This window comes from Sylvia atricapilla, chromosome 24, assembly GCF_009819655.1.
Source record: "Sylvia atricapilla isolate bSylAtr1 chromosome 24, bSylAtr1.pri, whole genome shotgun sequence".
Lineage (NCBI taxonomy): Eukaryota > Metazoa > Chordata > Aves > Passeriformes > Sylviidae > Sylvia > Sylvia atricapilla.
The window spans coordinates 2,643,669-2,662,424 of NC_089163.1; the positions used below are offsets into that span (position 1 = coordinate 2,643,669).

At 59.3% G+C, this 18,756-nt stretch overlaps 3 protein-coding genes across 4 annotated transcripts; all 3 read left to right on the forward strand.

Annotated features, from left to right (window-relative positions):
- Window positions 1–5,385: 5,385 nt before the first annotated feature.
- LOC136371382 (gap junction beta-5 protein-like) lies at window positions 5,386–6,204 on the forward strand. Its single transcript, XM_066335469.1, has one exon. It carries the CDS (start codon window positions 5,386–5,388, stop codon window positions 6,202–6,204), a length of 819 nt encoding a protein of 272 aa, XP_066191566.1.
- Window positions 6,205–11,481: 5,277 nt separating this feature from the next.
- GJB3 (gap junction protein beta 3) lies at window positions 11,482–13,688 on the forward strand. 2 transcript variants are annotated; one of them, XM_066335409.1, is made up of 3 exons: window positions 11,482–11,588; window positions 12,344–13,128; window positions 13,422–13,688. In XM_066335409.1, exons 2-3 carry the CDS (start codon window positions 12,374–12,376, stop codon window positions 13,432–13,434), a joined length of 768 nt encoding a protein of 255 aa, XP_066191506.1. In that variant the 5' UTR covers window positions 11,482–11,588; window positions 12,344–12,373; the 3' UTR covers window positions 13,435–13,688. The 2 variants fall into 2 exon arrangements, with proteins under 2 accessions (XP_066191506.1, XP_066191505.1); XM_066335408.1 differs by lacking the exon at window positions 13,422–13,688 and having other exon boundaries at window positions 12,344–13,156.
- Window positions 13,689–15,159: 1,471 nt separating this feature from the next.
- GJA4 (gap junction protein alpha 4) lies at window positions 15,160–18,290 on the forward strand. The gene is made up of 2 exons (XM_066335402.1): window positions 15,160–15,289; window positions 16,077–18,290. The coding sequence occupies exon 2, from the start codon at window positions 16,095–16,097 to the stop codon at window positions 17,136–17,138; it is 1,044 nt and encodes a 347-aa protein (XP_066191499.1). The 5' UTR covers window positions 15,160–15,289; window positions 16,077–16,094; the 3' UTR covers window positions 17,139–18,290.
- Window positions 18,291–18,756: the final 466 nt, after the last annotated feature.

An 18,756-nucleotide genomic window follows, 5' to 3' on the forward strand; every position in this document is an offset into this window, starting at 1 on the left:
AGTGATGGGGGGAAAGCCAGACTGATGCCAGCGCCCGCAGTCTCTGGCTCCGAGCCGAGCTGCAGGTCTGGGAGGGTGAGTGAGCTGTGCTGCTCCACTGAGAATATCGCGGGGCTGTTCCCAGGAGGGACCTGTCTGCACCAGCCCTGGGGACAGGGATGCACCCAGGCATAAGACACAGCGGGGTGGATGGACAGACAGACAAACAGGCTGGTCTCCAGGCAGAGATTAATCAGGGCAGGGCAAGCACCAGCCCAGGCTGCAGCAGGAAAACCTTTCCATGTGAAGGCAGCTGGCAGGATGTGGGGTCAGCAGGGGATGGATGGGGCAGCAGCGTCATTTGGGGTTTGGGACTCACTTTAAAGCCCCACTCCTCATGACCATCCCTTCTGCAGGTGCCCAGGTGCTCCTACTCCTGCCAGGTAAGGGCACAACGAGTCCCGAAGGGCTGTGCTGGTCTCAGTGGGGGCAGCTGGGCTCTGGGGAGCCACAAGTGCAGCTTCTCATTGGGAAAAAAAAAATAATAGCTTGGGGACAACCTATTTTATTAGCTCCGAGAAGAGGTGAAACACCCTGAGCTCTGCCCCAGCACCATGCTCTCAGTGAGGGTGAGATGCTGGAGGTGAACTGGGGAATGTGAGAATGGAGGTGAACTGGTGGGTGTGAGGATGGTGGTGAAGTGGGGACTGTGAGGATGGAGTTGAACTGGTGGATATAAGGATGTTGAACTGGTGGGTTGAGGATGGAGGTGAACTGGTGGGTGTGAGGATGAGGGTGCAGTGGGCACTGTGAGGATGAAGTTGAACTGGTGGAGGTGAGGATGGAGGAGAGCCGGTGGCCTCTCCCCGGCCGAGACATTTTCTGCTCCGTCATCCTGAGTTTTCTGCTCTGTTTTGCCAGACTCTTCCGGGGAAGGCGGCTGTGCCGCGCGTTCTCCCAATGCCATCTAGTGTCAGCTCCCGCAGCCCCGCACAGTTATTTTAAGGCATCAGCGCTGATTTATTGCAGAAGGATCTTTGAGGGCCAACAGGCTGCCCAGGCTGGTTATTAACAGCAGCACGGATAACTAACGGGTGGGTGCGCAGGCTGGGCTGCATTATTTTTATTATCGCTCCTGTTTCGCACTAAAAACCCACCGTGGCAGGATGGAGTGCGAGGATGCAGCGCCGTGTCCCCGGTGATTAAAGTCTTTCAGCCTTCAGCCACTTGTCTTGTAGCCCCGCCATCACCTGAGGCTTAATCACTCAGAAAAGTGCTGTCATGTCCTATTGTCGCCGTATTGGGAGCGCGACCTCTTTCCCGTTTAGCTGCCATCTGAAAAGAATGTAACTTTGCCAGGAGACAGGCATGACTCAGGAGGCTGGTGATGGGATGTAAAGACTTTGACCCGCGGGCCGTCCATTTGGAGGCTGCCAAGGTCAGTGGCAAGGGCGACGATGTCCTTTGCATGGTGATTATTTGGGCAAACAACCCAAAACAGGCAGGAACGGGTCCGTCCAGCGGGGCTCAGTGCTGGGTTGGACTCTGCTCCTGCTGTGAGGGCATCAAATCCCACAACCCCTCCTCGCCTGGGGTTTGGGGCTGTGTGACTGCCCACGGTCCCCTCCTGCTTAGGAATTTGTCCTCCGCATCTTTTCCTTGCCACCATGGTCCGCACAGGCTGAGAACACCCTCATTTCTGCCTTTCTAGGGGCAAAGAGCCACAGCAGCATCTCCTGTGTGCCATTCATCGCCCTCCCAGTGTCGAGGAAGGTTTCACAGGACAGATGTGCCCTGTCCCCTGCTCGCCCTGTCCCCTGCTCTGCCCACCACCATCAGCTGCCGTGATTTAGGTCCCTGCTAACCTCATCCTCATCCTCAGCCGCTGCTGACCATGTCAATTTATCTCCTCGGCTGCAAACCACCTCATCGAGGAGGTCTGAGTCGGTGATTAATTAAGGCCTCCCTAGAAATGAGGTTACTCCCTGCAGCCTCACGTATAAATGTAAGATTAATGGGTGCCGGCCGTGTTAGACGGCCACGACCGGGCTGGGCCGGGGAGGGTTTGCCTGCTCTCATCCAGACAGTCCTTGAACACAGATTTTCCGTGGAAGAACTTCCAAACAATCCCGTGGGATGGGGAATTGCAGCCGGCAGAGCAGTGAGGAGCCACAGGGCTGAGGAAAGGGCGTCCCGAGGCTGAGCCAGGCACGGAGCAGCCGGTTTGGAAGCAGCAGCCAGAGATGCTCACACGACTCTCTCGGCGGCTGAGCCAACATCCAGCCTGCTCTGGGTGTTTGATTTTCGCTAATCTGTTTGGGGTTTTTTTAATTATCTGCAAACAAGGTGCCTTCTTCACGGAATAACAATGGTGCTGGAGACAGCGAGCAGTGCAGTGGGTGGCACACCCCTTCCCTGCCGCTCGGAAACTTCGCCCAGGACTTGTTTGTTCTGTCCTCATCCATCGTCGATGGCGTGATTACACCCTGCTCAGCAGCATCTGCATGCAGCATCTCCCGACAGCAGGAACCAGTCCTGCCGAGCTGGTGTGTAAAAACCTTCGCAATCACCCTGTGCTACGGAGCTGGAGGAGGGTTTAAATACAAGGCTCTTTAATCAGATGAAAAGAGCCCTTTCTTTCCCCACTGGTTTCCTGCTTGCTCTTTCATGCTGCCGGAGCCCTCGGGTTGTGTCAGGGCCTGCCTCTCCGTGGGCTGACAGGTTTCCTAACTCCTCTCCCTGCGCTGTCAGCACAGTATCAGGAACGGCACAAACCAGTCGCAGCAGCTGGAGGAGGAGGAAGCCCAGGTCGCAGCAGTCCCTGGCCTCGTGTGTTTGGGTTTTTTCCTCCAAAACATCCTCAGTGGCACCGGCGACCTGGAGCAAACCCTGTGCCCCGGTGTGTGCAGCAGGAAAATGGGTCTAATCCCATGTACCTGTCTCCTCCAGAGCTGGCTGCGGTGTTTGATTCATGTCAGCGGCTCGGCTGCTGACTGCGGGATGAATGACGCTATATAAATGCAAAGTGTTATTAATATTTCATGTTGTAGTGAAAATGTACTAATGGGGCTTGTTCCTAGAAGATAAAGTGCTGCCATTAATACACCTTTGTGTCCCCTGTGCTGGGGACTCACCTGTGGAGGGGTGGAGGGGAGCTCTACCAGGAGCAGAAACTGCCCGTCACACCTGGCACCTCCCCAAAAGAGAGGATTTGAACCCAAAAAGACACAAAGAGGAACTTCTGACAGCCACAAAAATTAGGGGTACCTGGGGCAGAATGTCCCCCCACCCACCACTGAGTGCTGGTGGATGGATGCTGCTCTGGGTCCCCTCTGCCTGCCCGTGGGGACACAGCCCCTGGGTACCCCCTTCCTGCCACAGCCACTGCACAGGCATGTCAAAAAAGAAAAAATAAAAATGGGCTTGTTTGATTTCAAACTGCAGAACTCTTCCCTGGAGCCATCCGCAAACACTGGTAATTTACTTTACAGCTGTTTAGATTTGTTTGTCTACATTTTTTTCTAAACCCCAGCAGAATTGCAAATGAAATGTGTGTTTGCTCCTCAAATGACTCCAGCCGAACCTGAACTCGTGCACCCCACACCTCCTTGGACCTCCTCTCCTCTGACCCCCATCCCTGCACCCCACAGCTGTGAGATGGGGGTCAGACCTCAAAGAGGGGGTTCTCTGACCTGGGGGTTCATCTTGGGAGGGCTCCAGATTCTGGTATCAAGGAGAGGTGATGGGGAAGAGACTTGTGCCAGCTTGCAGGTGAGGGGGAGCACAGGTAAGCACTTAATTACTTGCCATTGAAATGATCAACTGCAACCCACTTATCAGAGGGGTGGTGAGGGATAAAGGCTCTGCTAAATTATTGCCATGGTGCAAAGTTTCAAGAAAAAGGATTATAAGGGGCGGTGTTCGGCTGAGAGGCTCCCGGTGCTGCAGGCAAGGACTCCCAAGGCTTCGGCCACTTTGGAGCGAGGGGAGCTAGGTGCGGGGAAGGCGTGGAGGGACCTCAGGTTGTGCTGAACATCCCTGCAGAAGCTGAGGACAGCCAGCCCTGAGCTCCCACCCCTCCCCACGGCGGAGCAGCCGGCTCAGCCCTTCCCGGCACGGCAGCGCCGAGGGGCCGCCCTTCGCCTCGGGAAATCTGGCAATCCACGGGCCACGTGGGGATCGGCCTGGAGCCTCATCCCTTCCCCCGGGAATCTCCTCCTCGCTCCCAGGAGCGCGGGGGTGACTCATGGGCTGTGTTTTGCGCCGGGCGATGCTCTGCTGCCCTGGGCAGGCGCCGACCCGCAGCAGCGCAGCGGAGGGACGCCCGCAGGTGAGCGGGCTGGGGACCCCCTGTGCCGTGACCCCCGGCCCCGGGGAGGTGGGGAGGGCGCTGGGGAAATGCCCAGCCTGGCACCAAGGAGATGGGCACGGCCCATCTGCTGCCGCCGGCGTGCACAGGGAAGGAGGAATCGGGGGTTTGCATGTTCCACCAGGGAGCCACCGGCTCCCACGGGAGCGACGAGAACCGGGAGCGTCCGTGGTCACTCCAGACCTGCGGGTGGGTGCATTGGCCGAGCAGGAGATGCGTTCAACCCTCGGTGAGGTGAAATCTTGTTATTTCACTGGTAGGGGAAATATTTAAGGAGAGTCAGCGCCAAACGCAGCCCTGGGAGTCCTGCTTTGCTGCAGCTCCATGGAGCGTGGAGGTGCCTTCAACCGGCACGATGCAAGCCGGGGTCAAATCGGCCACGCAGGGGCTTGGGGCTGGTGAGAATTGGTTGGTTTTGGCTGCCCGGCAAAAGGGCAGCTCCTCAGCTTTGCAGGGGCTGTGCAGCCCCCCAGCCCAGCCGCTGCCTCTGCCCCGCCGTGGGGTCCCCGGTGCGTGGGCACGGCGTGGGGACACGGAGCAGGGGCACCGGGCTCCTCCTGCGCTGCCCTGGGGAGCACGGAGGAGATGTCAGATTCCAGCGATGGGAGAGGAGCGCAGCCGGGTGAGTCACGCCTCGCCTGCTCCTATTTGTTGTCCTCCTGGGCCAGGCCTGGCAACGTAAGGAAGAATAATAAAAAATACCTGGGCAATGAGGCGGGAGCTGGGGCGGGATGGGGGCTGAGCCGAGCACCGGAGGTGGCGGTGGCTGGAGGATGCTGTGGCTGTAGCAGAAACCCTGAGCGTTGTCAGCTCCCCGTGTTCCCAGAGTGCGGGGCAGTGCTTGGAGGAGACGTGTCACCCAGACCAGCTCTGTGGTGTCACTGGTGTCCCTGCGTGCCAGCAGAGGTCAGGGGTGGTCCCAGGAGCAGGGCTCAGTGCTTTGAGGCATACAGGGGCTCCAAAGGGGACCTCTTGCTGTTAATTCAGTGCCACAGTGTCTTCTCTCTTCCCAGGCTGGCTAAGAGCATTGGGGAGCCATGAACTGGGGGGTGTTCGAGGGGCTCCTCAGCGGCGTCAACAAGTACTCCACAGCCTTCGGCCGCATCTGGCTCTCCGTGGTCTTCATCTTCCGCCTGCTGGTTTATCTGGTGGCGGCCGAGAAGGTCTGGAGCGATGACCACAAGGACTTCGAGTGCAACACGAGGCAGCCGGGCTGCACCAACGTCTGCTTTGACCACTTCTTCCCCGTCTCCCACATCCGCCTCTGGGCCCTGCAGCTCATCCTGGTGACGTGCCCGTCCCTCCTGGTCATCATGCACGTGGCCTACCGGGAGGCCAGGGAGCAGAGGCTCCGCGAGACCAAAGGGGACAATTACCGCTGCATCTACCCCAACCCCGGCAAGAAGCGGGGTGGGCTCTGGTGGACGTACCTGCTCAGCCTCATCTTCAAGGCTGGCGTGGACGTGGTCTTCCTCTACATCTTCTTCCGCTTCTACAGGAACTACACCCTGCCCCGGGTGGTGAAGTGCGAGCTGCCGCCCTGCCCCAACGTGGTGGACTGCTTCATCTCCCAGCCCACTGAGAAGAACATCTTCACCGTCTTCATGGTGGTCACCACCTGCGTCTGCGTGGTGCTGAACCTCATCGAGGCCACCTACCTGATCGGGAAACGATGCCACGAGTGCCAGCAGGCCAGAGGAGGGGACAGCCGGCGGCACAGCCATGACACCAGCGCCGACCCCACGGGCACTGGTGGGCAGGTGTTCCACGGGCCAGACTACAGACTCCACACAGCTGCCATCCCTCTCACAGCCTCCTGCCCCAGCACACTGTCTGAGGATGAGGCTGGTTCCTAGAGCTGCCCAGGAGGAAGCAGGAGCTGCTCGCCTGGCCTGCGACCCCCTGGCTGCTCTTGCTCCTCTGTGGCCCGGTGTAGGAGCGCTGAGGGTGGCAGCACTCTGGAATTGGGCTGTGCCCAAGAGGTCTCTGCGTCTCCGGTCTTGGGAAAGGCACTTTACATCACCCTGCTGAATTTGGGGTAAAGCAGGGACTCTAGGGCACATGCTGTCCCTGGTTGTGACAGGCAGCAGCAGCTCCATGGCAGCTGTGAACTGACAGTGGTGCCCAAACTCTGAGCCTGCACCAGCCAGGACAGACACCCTGATCCCCCAGGAAACCCCTCCTCCTATGTCTCACTCTACATCAGCCACTCTGTGGATATCAGGGCCACCTCACGCTGATGCAATTGTCATTAATAACACTCATTAGCTGAGTGGGGACAAGAGCAGGTCCCTGGTGCCACAGCCACCGCAGCGAAGCGCAGGCGTGAGGATCCGGCCAGGCAGGCAGAGCCCGCTGTGAGCTGCTGGATCATCCTGCCTGGCCAGGGCAGAACACCTGAGCAAAACAGCTGAACACAGGAGAGGAAAAACACCCCAACCATTGATTAAACAACGACATTAAATGGCAGAATCTGATCTCCTTTATTGTTGTAATACATCGCGTTCGGCCGTGACATGGGCGGTGCTGCCATTTCCGAGGCCATCAGAGGGAGCTGAGCATTAGCTGGCATGAATAATTAACAATAATTTCATGGCAAATGCACTCACAAGCAACATTAACACTGAACATGCAGCTCGATCTGTTACTGGTTTTGCTTTACTTAGAGGGTGTGATAATTATTTTTTCCATGAGCAGTGACGGTGCCAGCGCTCCCTGGCTCTGTCCCAAAGGAAGTGGCACAGGGGGCGAGGGAACACCATTACTGTGTCCTTTATGTGACTGAGGCCATTCTCAGTGACAGATATTGCAGTGATCCAGCTGAGACCCTCCATGGGCAAAACTGAGCTCCTTCCCACAGCCCATCCCGGGGAAAGGACCAGCTGGGTGTGCTGGACGGGAGTCTGAGGGGCTGCTGTGGCCAGGGGAATGACAGAGACAGGCAGAGCTGAAGGGAAGCCAAGAGCTGGTGGGGCTGCAGCACTGCTGGATGGGAGGGCAGGGACTGAACCAGCCACTGGTGGGGGTGAGGATGGGGAGAAGCCCTGGGGGGAACCCAGTCACTGGCACAGAACCCTCTGAGCCCACAGCAGCTCCTTGTGCTGACACTAGTGAGTTTGGGGACCTTTGGCGTCAGAGAGGCAGATGGTGAAATACAGATAGAACTTTTTTCCAGTTCTCAGGGGAAGCTGTGCTGGCGCTGCCTTCCTTCCATCCGCTCCTTTTTCTGGATTATCCACCTGAAAGTTTTCTTTATGAAGCCTGTAACGTCAGAGGACACAAGTTGTTCTTTGTGTGCGAGCCATTGCCCCGATTTAAAGAGCATGGGCTGGGCTGTTTGTTCTCCAGCAAGCTTGGCCACTCCTGCTCCAGGCTGGAAAGTGAAACCCCGAGGTGTTCCCCTCTGCAGGTGCTAATGGGGACAGAGATGAGCCCCAGAAAAACCACCCTGTCCCACTTCTGCATGTCACAGCACAGCTGGAGCTGCTGCCCATTGCGAGACACCTGAAGATCCAGTTGCTGGATGTTGTTTGTGCCATTTTGTCGTGCTCAGAGCAAACATTGCAGGGCTCTGGGTGTCTTGCACCATCCAGGCTCGGGATAAGCAGCAGTCAGCCAGAAAAACGGGAGAATTTGGCTGCTGCTTTTGATATTGGGGCTGCAAAACCAGGACTCTGAATACTGGGATAGCTCCTGGGACACAGAGGAGCACCAGGGTCAGCAAACCAGGGGGTGTGTCACAATAAAAGCTGAATATTTCCCAGATTTGGCATCCTCACACAGGAAATTCCCTATACTTTTTTATGGGGTCCCAGAAGACCTTCTAAATTTGGGGTGAGGGGATTTTAAAGAAACTTGCCACTATCTCCAGCCCAGGCAGGGATGTGGAGGGGTTTGCATGCTCAGGTCAGGGGCTGCTTGGCCTTCCCAGCTTGGGTTTGTTTCTGCCCTGGCCAAAATCCCCGTTTGCTGGGAATTGAGGAGAAAGTCTCTGATTTATGTCCAGCCCTGGCTGCCAGCTCTCAGGATCCCATGACTCCTCTGCCCCTGTTCTTTGTGGGGGAGTCTCATCTTGTCCCTGGGGATGTGGCTCTGGAGCAGGACAGCTGTTGGCAGGAAGAATCCTGCCATGCCCCATTTAAGACCCTTCAAAATAGACTTTGAGATTTTCCTGCTTGTCTGGTGTCTGCCTGCTTCACTGTTCGGGTTTTTTTCTTTATGGACGAGCCAAGGTTGGGGCCTCTCTAAGTCCCTGAGTGTTTCAGTGTTCACCTGGCACTGAGACCTTTCACCTGTCACCCCACCGTGCCAGAGCAGGGTGGCAGCAGGGTGACATGTCCTGGGCATGTCCCTGAAGCTCCTAGCTGCTGAGATCTGCAGAACCACCCTTGTCCCTGCGCCCACACTGGCAGAGGGATGCTGGAGGGGGCGCAGGGATGTGTCCCTTGATGGATTTATGGATTTGCCCAAACATCCAGCTCAGCAGTTCCAAACACTGCAAAGCACCGGGTGTTTCCGCTCCCCACCCCACTGCCTGAGGGAAATCTGCCCATGCCAAATGCTCCTGAAATTCTAAAACTGCAGGCAAGAGGCTGCCCAGGGCTGAGCCAGCCCTGCTCTTCTCCTGGCCCTTACAGGGTTTGGCCGTGGGGCAGGGAGCAGCCGCCTCTGCAAGGAATCAGAGCTGCCAGTGCTTCTCAACAACTTCCTTCTCTCCAGGGTTTTCCACCTCACAGCCCCCAGATTCCTGCTGAAGTCCTGCCACGCCAGCTCTCTTCAACAACATAGCTCAAATTCCTGATCTGGGCAGCTCCGGGGTGAAGGAACGCTCTGGAGCCTTTGCTTGGCTCTCATCCAGGATTGGGGTCCCCGTATCTGTCCCCTCCTCCAGGCTCACCCCACCCTGCACCCCCAGGGTTTGATTTGGGTCTCCTGGGCTCCGATTCCTGTGTGTCGCCAGCCTGGCAAACCCTCACTGGCATTATTTGACCTCCTGGAGACAAAAAAGCCTCTGGGCAAGTGGCTCTTGGTCTGCCAGGAGAGCAGGGAGCAAATCTCTCCAGCACCAAGCACCTCGGGGCTCTTCAGACGTGTCCCCATGGGAGGGGTGGCCCTGGCAGGGTGCCGAGAGGTGCTGTGTGAGGCTCCAGCACGGCTGATCAGCCCCAGGGTGTGCCGGAGGATTCCAGGGAAGCCTCGGGGCTCTCTAGAAACCAGGTGAGCACATTCCTACGTCAGCACGGGGCTGATCCATGGGGTATCTGGTGGGATGGGGGTGACTCAGGCTCCTGGGAGCCCCTGGAGTTCTTGGGGACAGGGACCCCCCACTTAAGGACACCTCCTAGATACCGTGGGGGTGCAGAGTGAGGTGGCAGCAGAGCAGGGTCCGGCTACAAGGGGACACTGCTGTCACCCTGCTCCACAGGAAAGGTCCCATCTGGCCACACCAGCCCTGCCAGGGTGGTGCCTGCAAGTTCCTGTAGGCTGGAGATACCGATGAGCTGTTGCAAAACTATTACTAAGGTAAAATCATTTGAAAAGTGGGTTACAATTGTGTCATCTGGGACTCTCAGCAATGGCTGCTGGTGGGACCACAGCTGGGGGACGGCCCCAGGTCTCTGCTCTTGCTGCTGAGTCTACAGCGCCCAGACCATCCCTGCAGGGGATGAGACATCACCTGGAAGGAGCTGCTGGTGTTCCCTGTGGAGGAATCCGTCTCTGCCGATCTCCCTGCAGGATGTGACCTGCCTTCTGTTGTTGAAGCCGAGCGTGTGTGTGCTTGTGTGCGGGAAGAACCTCTCCGGGAGCTGTTTGCCAGACTCACCCAACTACTGGGAACCAAACCAACCACCCTTCCCCTCCCCTCGCACGCTCAGACAAACCCTGGGTGTGCAGGAGGGCTGGGAAGGAGCTTCCCTGCTCCAAGAGGCACACGGATTTGGACGCCTTCCTCCAGCTTTCCCACCTGGACAGGTACCTACAGGGGCTCTGGGGCTGGCAGGGTTGAGGGGGGACAGCTCTGCCGTGTAGCAGGGTGCAGGTGGGAGCTGTGTTAACGTGTAATGGGGTGCAGTGGGGCTGCTGTGACTGCGGGCTCAGAGGTGGGGTCACACAGTGCCACATCGGGACCCCACAGGCCGTGCTGGGTCCCCATCCCATGGGGTGATGCAGGGGGATGGCACATCCTGGCACCCCAAAGGGCAACAATGACCACCCCAGGCCTTGCAGCTCTGTCCCACTCCCAAAAGAGACAGAAATCACCGCGAGTAAAGTGGCTGTGCTGAGTTTGCAGCCCAGGTGGGAGCTGGGCGCTGTCGGGTGCAACGCCCTGCGCCCACACGGGGCAGGACCCGGCCGTGACGCAGCGGGCTGGCATCCCGGGGGCTGGCAAGGGCTCTGCGGGAGGAAAACCGGCACTGCCGGCACAGCTGAGCACACCTGAGCGCTGCCCCTGCTCTGCCTGGCTGCCATCCAGCACTGGGGGAGGCCTGTGGGGCTCACACAGCGCCGCACACACCCCCTGCCATGGGGACTGGCACAGAGCTTGGCACGGAGGTCACGTCCCCTTCCACTGCGGGTCCATGACCGGAGCCAGCGCTGAACTGGGCACACAGGTGCTGGGCAGGTGGGTTATGGGCAGCTGGGTGCTGGGTTGGTCTCACTGGCACCAGGGATGGGGTGAATTGGGGGGCTGGTGAGGGGGTACAGGCTCTGAGGGTGTGCAGAGGCTCCGGTTCCATCAGCACCAGCTTTCGGGGGAAAAACAGCAGCTCTCCTCTCCCAGTTTTAAATCGAAGGGTTGGGTGGGAACGCAGTGATTGCTCCCCACCCTGACTCCCGGCCAAGGGTTTGCCAGGGAGGAAGGTTTGGTTCCAGATGGGGCTGTGAGCGAAGGTGTGTGGGCATGGGCAGAGGCACAGCCCTGGCTCTTGGCACAGGCTGCCAGGGACCCCAGCCTGGGGTCACTGAGCTCAGCCACTCTTCTGGCCCAGAAGTGTGGGGCACAGCCACAAGTTCGGAGCTTATTGTGGGGTGGTCCTGGACAAGGACAGGCTCTCCCAGGCTGCTCCATGGGCTCTGGGCACTGCTCCACGTTCTGTTCTGTCCCCACAGCCCTTGGACCACTGGATGAGAAGACCTTGACCAGCAGTTTGCCATCGTGCCCTGGCTATGCCCTGTGCTCGACACTTCCCACGCCACAGCCCCCGGTGAGCGGGGAAGGAGCCTGAGCCTCCTCCAGGTAAGTCTCAGAAGGCAGCGGGTGGGTAAAAAGCAGGCGGGAATTCCTTAAAAATGGGAGAGATTTTGTGAATCCCTTTGCCAGGACGGACACCTTCACAGCCCAGAGGGTTGTAAAAACCACCTGGTTGTAAATCCAGGCGCAGTAAAGCTCCAGGTCAGGCTTAGCCCGTCACCCTCCTCAGACGGGGCAGCCCCAGGTGGAGCTGTGGAGCCGGTTTGGCCGTCGGGACCTCCGGCGTTGCTGCCGGAGCAGGAGCAGAGCACTGGCCAGGGTGACATGCTGGTGACACACGGACTGTGACGCACACAGACTCTGCACTTTCTCCCGCTGTTACCTGTGTTTGGGCTGCCTCAGGTATCACCTGTGAGACAGGAAACAGGTCCCTGCGGCATGTTCCATGTACCTCCCCTCCTAGCGCTGCAGGAGCAGCCGTTTCCCCTTCGGCTGTTGATCCTGACCCGCTCCAGCAGATCGTGCTCCCAGTTTGCACCAGCACACACAATCAGGCGTGGAGTTGGTGGCAGAGAATTGGTCGGGTGGCTCATCCCTTACAGCAAAGGCTCTGTCAGAAGGAGGTGCAGAGAGATTGAGTCACCTCTGTCACCAGGAGTGTGTGAGGATGGGCTTTACTGTCTGCAAGGGGGAAGAGGACCCAGCCTAGATGAGTGTGATGTGGTGGGGAGAGGGTTCAGAGCTCCATGAGATTTAGTGCAGCTCCAGGGTGCCTCCCATTGCTCCTTCTGCCTCCCCAGGCCGGGTGACTCCAGTCTCCCTCGGCTGCCATGGATTGGAAAACGCTGCAGGCGCTGCTCAGCGGGGTCAACAAGTACTCCACAGCCTTCAGCCGCATCTGGCTCTCCGTGGTGTTTGTCTTCCGTGTGCTGGTCTACGTGGTGGCAGCTGAGCGGGTCTGGGGCGACGAGCAGAAGGACTTTGACTGCAACACGAGGCAGCCGGGCTGCACCAACGTGTGTTATGACCACTTCTTCCCCATCTCCCACATCCGCCTCTGGGCCCTGCAGCTCATCTTTGTCACTTGTCCTTCCCTCCTGGTCATCATGCACGTGGCCTACCGGGAGGACCGGGAGAGGAAGAACCGGGAGAAGAATGGAGAGAATTGCCCCAAGCTTTACAGCAACACAGGCAAGAAGCACGGCGGGCTGTGGTGGACCTACCTGTTCAGCCTCTTCTTCAAGCTTGTCATAGAGATCGTGTTCCTCTACCTCCTTCACAAAATGTGGGACAGCTTCGATTTGCCACGGCTGGTCAAGTGCACCAACGTGGATCCCTGTCCCAACACCGTGGACTGCTACATCGCTCGGCCGACCGAGAAAAGGATCTTCACCTATTTCATGGTCGGAGCCTCCTCCATCTGCATTGTCCTCACTGTCTGTGAGATCTTCTACCTCATCTTCAAGCGAGCTGTCCAGAGTGTAAGGAAGTGGAGGAAATCCACCAAGCGCTCCGTCAGCTACAGCAAGGCCTCCACCTGCCACTGCCACGTCAAGTCAGAGGAGAAGGACAAGTCCCAGCCTAGGTCTGTGGCAGCTCTGACTGCTATCTGAGGGGTGCTGGAAAGGGTGGGGAGGGAAGAAGTGTCCTGGTATATGCCAGGGATGGTTGGCACCACAGGTGACCACCAGTGATGCCACCACCAGACTCTTCAGCCAGGAATTCCATGGCTGTAAGGGGAGGGGGACACATCCATGGGAACTCTCCTTCTTGGGACCACGGGCACATCCCTGGTGTCCCAGTGGTGTGGACACGCTGGGTGGCAGCTGGGTGCTGGCTGCCCGTGGCCATGCCTGAGGGTGTCTGTTCTTCCCACAGAGAAGAGCCGTGAGCTCACCCATCCCAGCCGGTTCACATTCCCCTCAACTTGGCTTTTCCAGCCTGCCAAATCCCCAAACCCTCAAGAGTCGACCCGTGTGAAAAAATGACTAAACCCAACAGAGTACTGTCCCTGGAGAGATACCCACGGGTGCCTGACAGACACAGGTAAGGCAAGGGCAGCCCTGGAGCTCTGCAGGTCACAGATCCTCCATGTCCAGCAGCTTTTCTTGGGTGCTGCAGCTCTGCTGCTCCCTTGCTGGGTGTGAGTGCACCCAGCTGGTGCCCAGCCAGGGCTGGTGTCACCCAGTTCTCCCAGCTCACTGTGCCTCACCCATGCACAGTGTATGTTTCTTTGTACCAAGAAACCAAAGGAACTCTGGGCTCCATGGCCAGACCTCTCTTCACACACCCATTGTAACGACCGCAGACCAGGGCTCCAGTCTGTTGGCAACTGTTCTGCTGGCCCAGTTTGCCATTACTGGGGCAGGGCAGCTGCTCCCTCTTGGCTCACACAAGCACCAAGCCATGTCTTGCCCAAATGCCCTTGCTGGCTCTGCTGCTTCCCTTGGTGCCTCTGTGTCCCCCCTCCCCTCAGATGCACATCACACATGGCACAAGCTACGGATCCAAAAGGCCAACAGACACCGTGTTTGGAGACACCAAGATCTGCTCTGCATGCTGGAAATCGGGGGACTGGTGAGGGCAGAAGACATGGATTTACAGAGGTTCCTCAGGAGCCTGTAGCCAGGTCCTCATCCACCAGAGCTGGGCATCGGTCAAGCCCAGAGCCGAGCTCACGTCCGCCCGTTCCGCCTCTCACAGCTTGTCACGCATCGTTAAACTTTAATTCAGCAGAACCTCACGCTGGCCCCCAAGGAAATCAAGCAGGGATGAGCATCAATTATTTACTAAACCTTGATAAATATTACAATAAATAGAAATGATTTCCATTTAATCTCTCCTTAAGCAGCGCGAGTGGCAAATCCGCTGTTCCCAGCTCCGCTCGGCCCGCCCGCCTTTCCCAGCCCCACGAGCCTGTCGGGGTGTGCTGAGACCCCCGACAGCAAAGCTCCGGCCGGAACCTGCGGGGGAGTTCCCGGCCGGGCTCCGGTGGGGCTCACCCGAGAATCGGCGGGATGCGGGATGGCAACCGGGCTCCGGTGGGCTCAGCCCGGGAGCCTGCGGGATGCGGGATGGGGGACAAGCACCGGTGGGGTTCATCCCGGGAAGCGGCGGGGCTCATCCCGGGAAGCGGCGAGATGCGGGACCGCAGCCGGGCTCCGGTGGGGCTCCAGCACCACCCAGCGCCCGCTGCGCCGCACGGACCCTCGGGGGCAAACCACGAGCGCCGCAGCCGCGGTCCGGCCGGAGCGGGCAAGGGCGGAACATCCCCGGGACACCGGGCGGGGGACAGAGCGTCCCCAGGACACCGGCGGGGCAGAGGACGGAGGATCCCGGTGACACCCGGCCGGGCGGGGAACTAAACATCCCCGGGACACGGGTCAGGGGACGGAGCATCCCGGAGTCTCTGGCTCAGCGGGTTTCCCGGTGGCGGATCCGCAGCCGGAGAGGAGAGTGCGGGAACACCCGGGCTTCCCACCGTTCCCCCCAGCTGCGGCCCCGACGAGTCCGGCCGCCCCCGCCCCGCCCGCCGGGGCCGCCCCCTCGTCCGGGGGCCGCAGGAGGGGGCAGCCCCGCACACCTGCGGCTCGGCCCGGCCCGGTACTAAGCCCCGGCCCCCAATTTCCTGCCCGCGCTCCTCCTCCGGCTTCCCCAGGCCCAGAACAAGCAGAGCCACCCCGGCCGACCCCTCACACTGAGCGCGGCCCGAGCCCGGCGGGACGTGCCCGGAGAGGCGGAGGTGAGTGCGGACACCCGGGACCGCTCGGGGACACCGTGCTGGGAACGGGACATTCTGCCGTCCCACCGCTGCCGGGGGTTCCTTTAACGGCACAGCCAGTACTTCCGTGCTTAATTAGCGGCGGTTAATGAGGAGCCGGGGCTGCGGCCGCCCTGTGCCTCTCTCGTAGCAAGGCTGTGCGCCCTCGGGGTGCAGGCTTGGCTCCCCAGGATCCCGGGAGTGGCAGCACGGTGGTGAGCGGTGCCAGGGATCCCCTGGCGAGGGCAGGGGACTGAGAGTCCATCACCCCGCAGCATGGGAGCTGGTGGGAGGCTGTCCGTTTGGTTTGGAGCGAGCCCTGAAAAGGCATCGGGGTGGCAGCTGTACCCCAAGGAATTGTGCTTCCCCTCTAGACCATCCTGCTCTCTGCTTTTTAGGAAAGCCAGGGCAGCAGCAAATTTGTGAGGCCGCACCGTGTCTCCTCTCCAGGTGCCCTGAGCTCCTTGGGCAGCCCCAAAAGAGTCTGCGGGCTGTCCTCGGAGCGGTCAGGACAGACACGAGCTGTGGGTGCTGCTGGGAGGGGACAATCCCTGTCTCTCCCAGCCCCCTATCCCTGCACTGTGTAGGAGGAGCCCTCTGGGGCTCCTAAATGCTGCCTGGAAGCCTCCCTCCCTCAGAGGGTTTGCTGGGGCACTCTGCAGAGCAGCTACATCCTGAAAAGGCACGGGGTTTAGGTGGCCACATCTGCCCTGTGCTCCCCAGCATGGAAACAGGGAACTGACGTGGCTGCTCTCTTCTCTCTGCTGGCAGAGGCAGAGGATTCCTAGAAGATGGGTGACTGGGAATTCCTGCAGAAACTGCTGGACCAAGTCCAGGAGCACTCCACAGTGATCGGGAAGATCTGGCTCACCGTGCTCTTCATCTTCCGCATCCTCATCCTCGGCTTGGCCGGGGAGTCTGTGTGGGGGGACGAGCAGTCGGATTTCGTGTGTAACACCAAGCAGCCAGGCTGCACCAACGTCTGCTATGACAAAGCCTTCCCCATCTCCCATATCCGCTACTGGGTGCTCCAGTTCCTCTTTGTCAGCACGCCGACCCTGATTTACCTGGGCCACGTTGTCTATCTGTCCCGGAAGGAGGAGAAGCTGAAGAAGCAGGAGAGCGAGCTTCGAGCTGTCCACAGCAAAGACCCAAAGATTGAGCAGGCCCTGGCAGCCCTGGAGAAGAAGATGTCCAAGATCTACATGACAGAGAGTGGGCGGCTCAAGATCCGAGGGGCGCTGATGTGGACGTACATCACCAGCATCATCTGCAAGAGCATTTTTGAGGCTGGTTTCCTCGTGGGCCAGTGGTACCTGTACGGCTTCTCCATGGTGCCCCGCTACGTGTGCAAGAGGGATCCCTGCCCCCATCAGGTGGACTGCTTCATCTCCCGCCCCACCGAGAAGAGCATCTTCATCATCTTCATGCTGGTGATGGGCCTGATCTCCTTAATCCTGAACCTCCTGGAGCTCTTCCACCTCTGCTGCAAGAACCTGATTAGCAACATCAAGAAGGTGTCGAGGCCAGCTGGACCGAGCCAGGACGCCTTTGTGGATGACATGGTCTCGAGTCCCTACGCCCCCAAGCACTATCCCTTCCTGCCCATGGCCGAGAGCCACGCGCCCTCCTACCAGACCTACAACAAGCTCTCCAGCGAGCAGAACTGGGCCAACTACCGCAACGAGGAGAACCTGGCACTGGGCAGTGGTGGCAGGGCCCTGTCGGACCCCTACAGCCCCCGGCCTGCCGAAGCCTCTGCCCCTCTCCCCTCTCTGGAAGAGAAGCCGGGCAGCCGGCCCGAGAGCTCAGCCTCCAAAAAGCAATACGTGTAGTGCTGGGCTGGCCCCAGCTGGCAGGGGGGACATTCCTCGGTCTCTTGTGCCTGCAAAGGTGCTGGCTGTGGGCAGGCAGCTGCCTCCTGCCTGGTGCTGTGCCGTACACATTCCCCTCTGGAGGCTCCAGAGACCTGCCTGCCCTGGGATGGGATGCTCGGGAGCACGGCCGTGGAGCACAGCCTCCGCTCTCGCCCGGTTTTCCCCACAGACCCTGCAAGGAAGGAAACTGCACAAAGTTCCCCGGGACGCCGTGTCCTGTGTGCCTTGCCGTGGGAAAGGGAGAAGCCCCTGGAGCCACGCCGTGGAACAGGCTGTCCCCGAGGCCGTGGCTGGAGGCTGCTGGCCATTGGGAACTGTGGTTCAGCCGGAGCCCAGAGCCTCGGCCAGCACGAGAGCCAGGAGTGCAGCCGTGGGAAGCTGCTCGTCTCCAGCCTCCACACGGAGCAGGCTGAGCCGGGGACTGCCGGGAAAAGCTGGGCTGGGGCAGCGCTGACCAATCCTGGCCACCAGCCCCATCCCGTTCCAGTGGCCTTGGCACCTGCCCAGGGTTTGCTGCAGAAGCTGCCCCCTCCCCATGGGACACAGAGGGGTTAAGCCAGCTCTGTCGTGACCAGCAGATCCCAATAACTGCAGGGTCACTGTGGCTGACCCAGGAGTGCGAGTTCCTCCCCTCCCGGCCCTGGGCTCTTTCCCATGGGATGTGTGCCTTTAAGTTATTTTTAACCTGCTGTCCTGAGCGTGGAGTTTCTGCCTTAAAGCTGCAGTTTGCAGGGACTTTGGGGAGCCATATCCAGCCTGGCCCTGTGCCGTGGAGCCCCGTGGGGTTTAGGGAGGAATCAGCCCAGCACCTGATAGTTTGGGGGTTTTGGGGTTTTTTTATTACTTTGCACTAGTCATCTCCTGCTGTGGGCTGAGGGGCTGGGTGGGATGGAAGAACCAACTGTTGTCATAGGAGCTGTCAGCCTGACTTCCCCAGCCCACTGATGCTGTGAGAGGGGATTGTCCTGCTGTGACCAAGGGGATGCAGGTCCTGTGTGCCCCAGGTGTGAATGTGGGGTCTGGGCACTGCCCTCAGCACTGTTTCCCTTCCCCTGGCAGACTCAGTGTTGCATTTTGTTGAATAAAGTTGGATGAATGAGAAAAGGTGAAGGTGGTGTGACTGTGCTTCCTGCAGCCTCCAGCTGCCTCTGGGAGGGCAGGTGAGGGTTTGGGGCTGAGGGAGGGGGAAATGCTGTCCTGTGGGGGTGATGGGTTTGGGGTGAAGGGGAAAGTGGACACCCAGTTGTGCTCACCCACTCACCCACTGAAAGCACAACCCTCCCTGCTGTCCCCTTGAGCCCAGCCTGAACTCCGGGTTTTGACAGATCTGTCACGTCCCAGGCTGATGGTGACCCAAAGCAGAGCTCAGCCCCTCTCCCTCCACTGCAGATAAACCCAGCAGAGGCCATAGAGCTGCTCCTGGCTGCATAATAGGTGGAAATGAGCCACAGATAAAGGCACACAATGTGGCTGGGGCTGTTGTTTAATTCCCCAGCCAAGGCAGGCCAGAGCAGAGCCTGGTCTCTGTCGAGGGCCTCTCCAGAGAGGGTGGGACAGGCTAAAAATACCCTGGAGA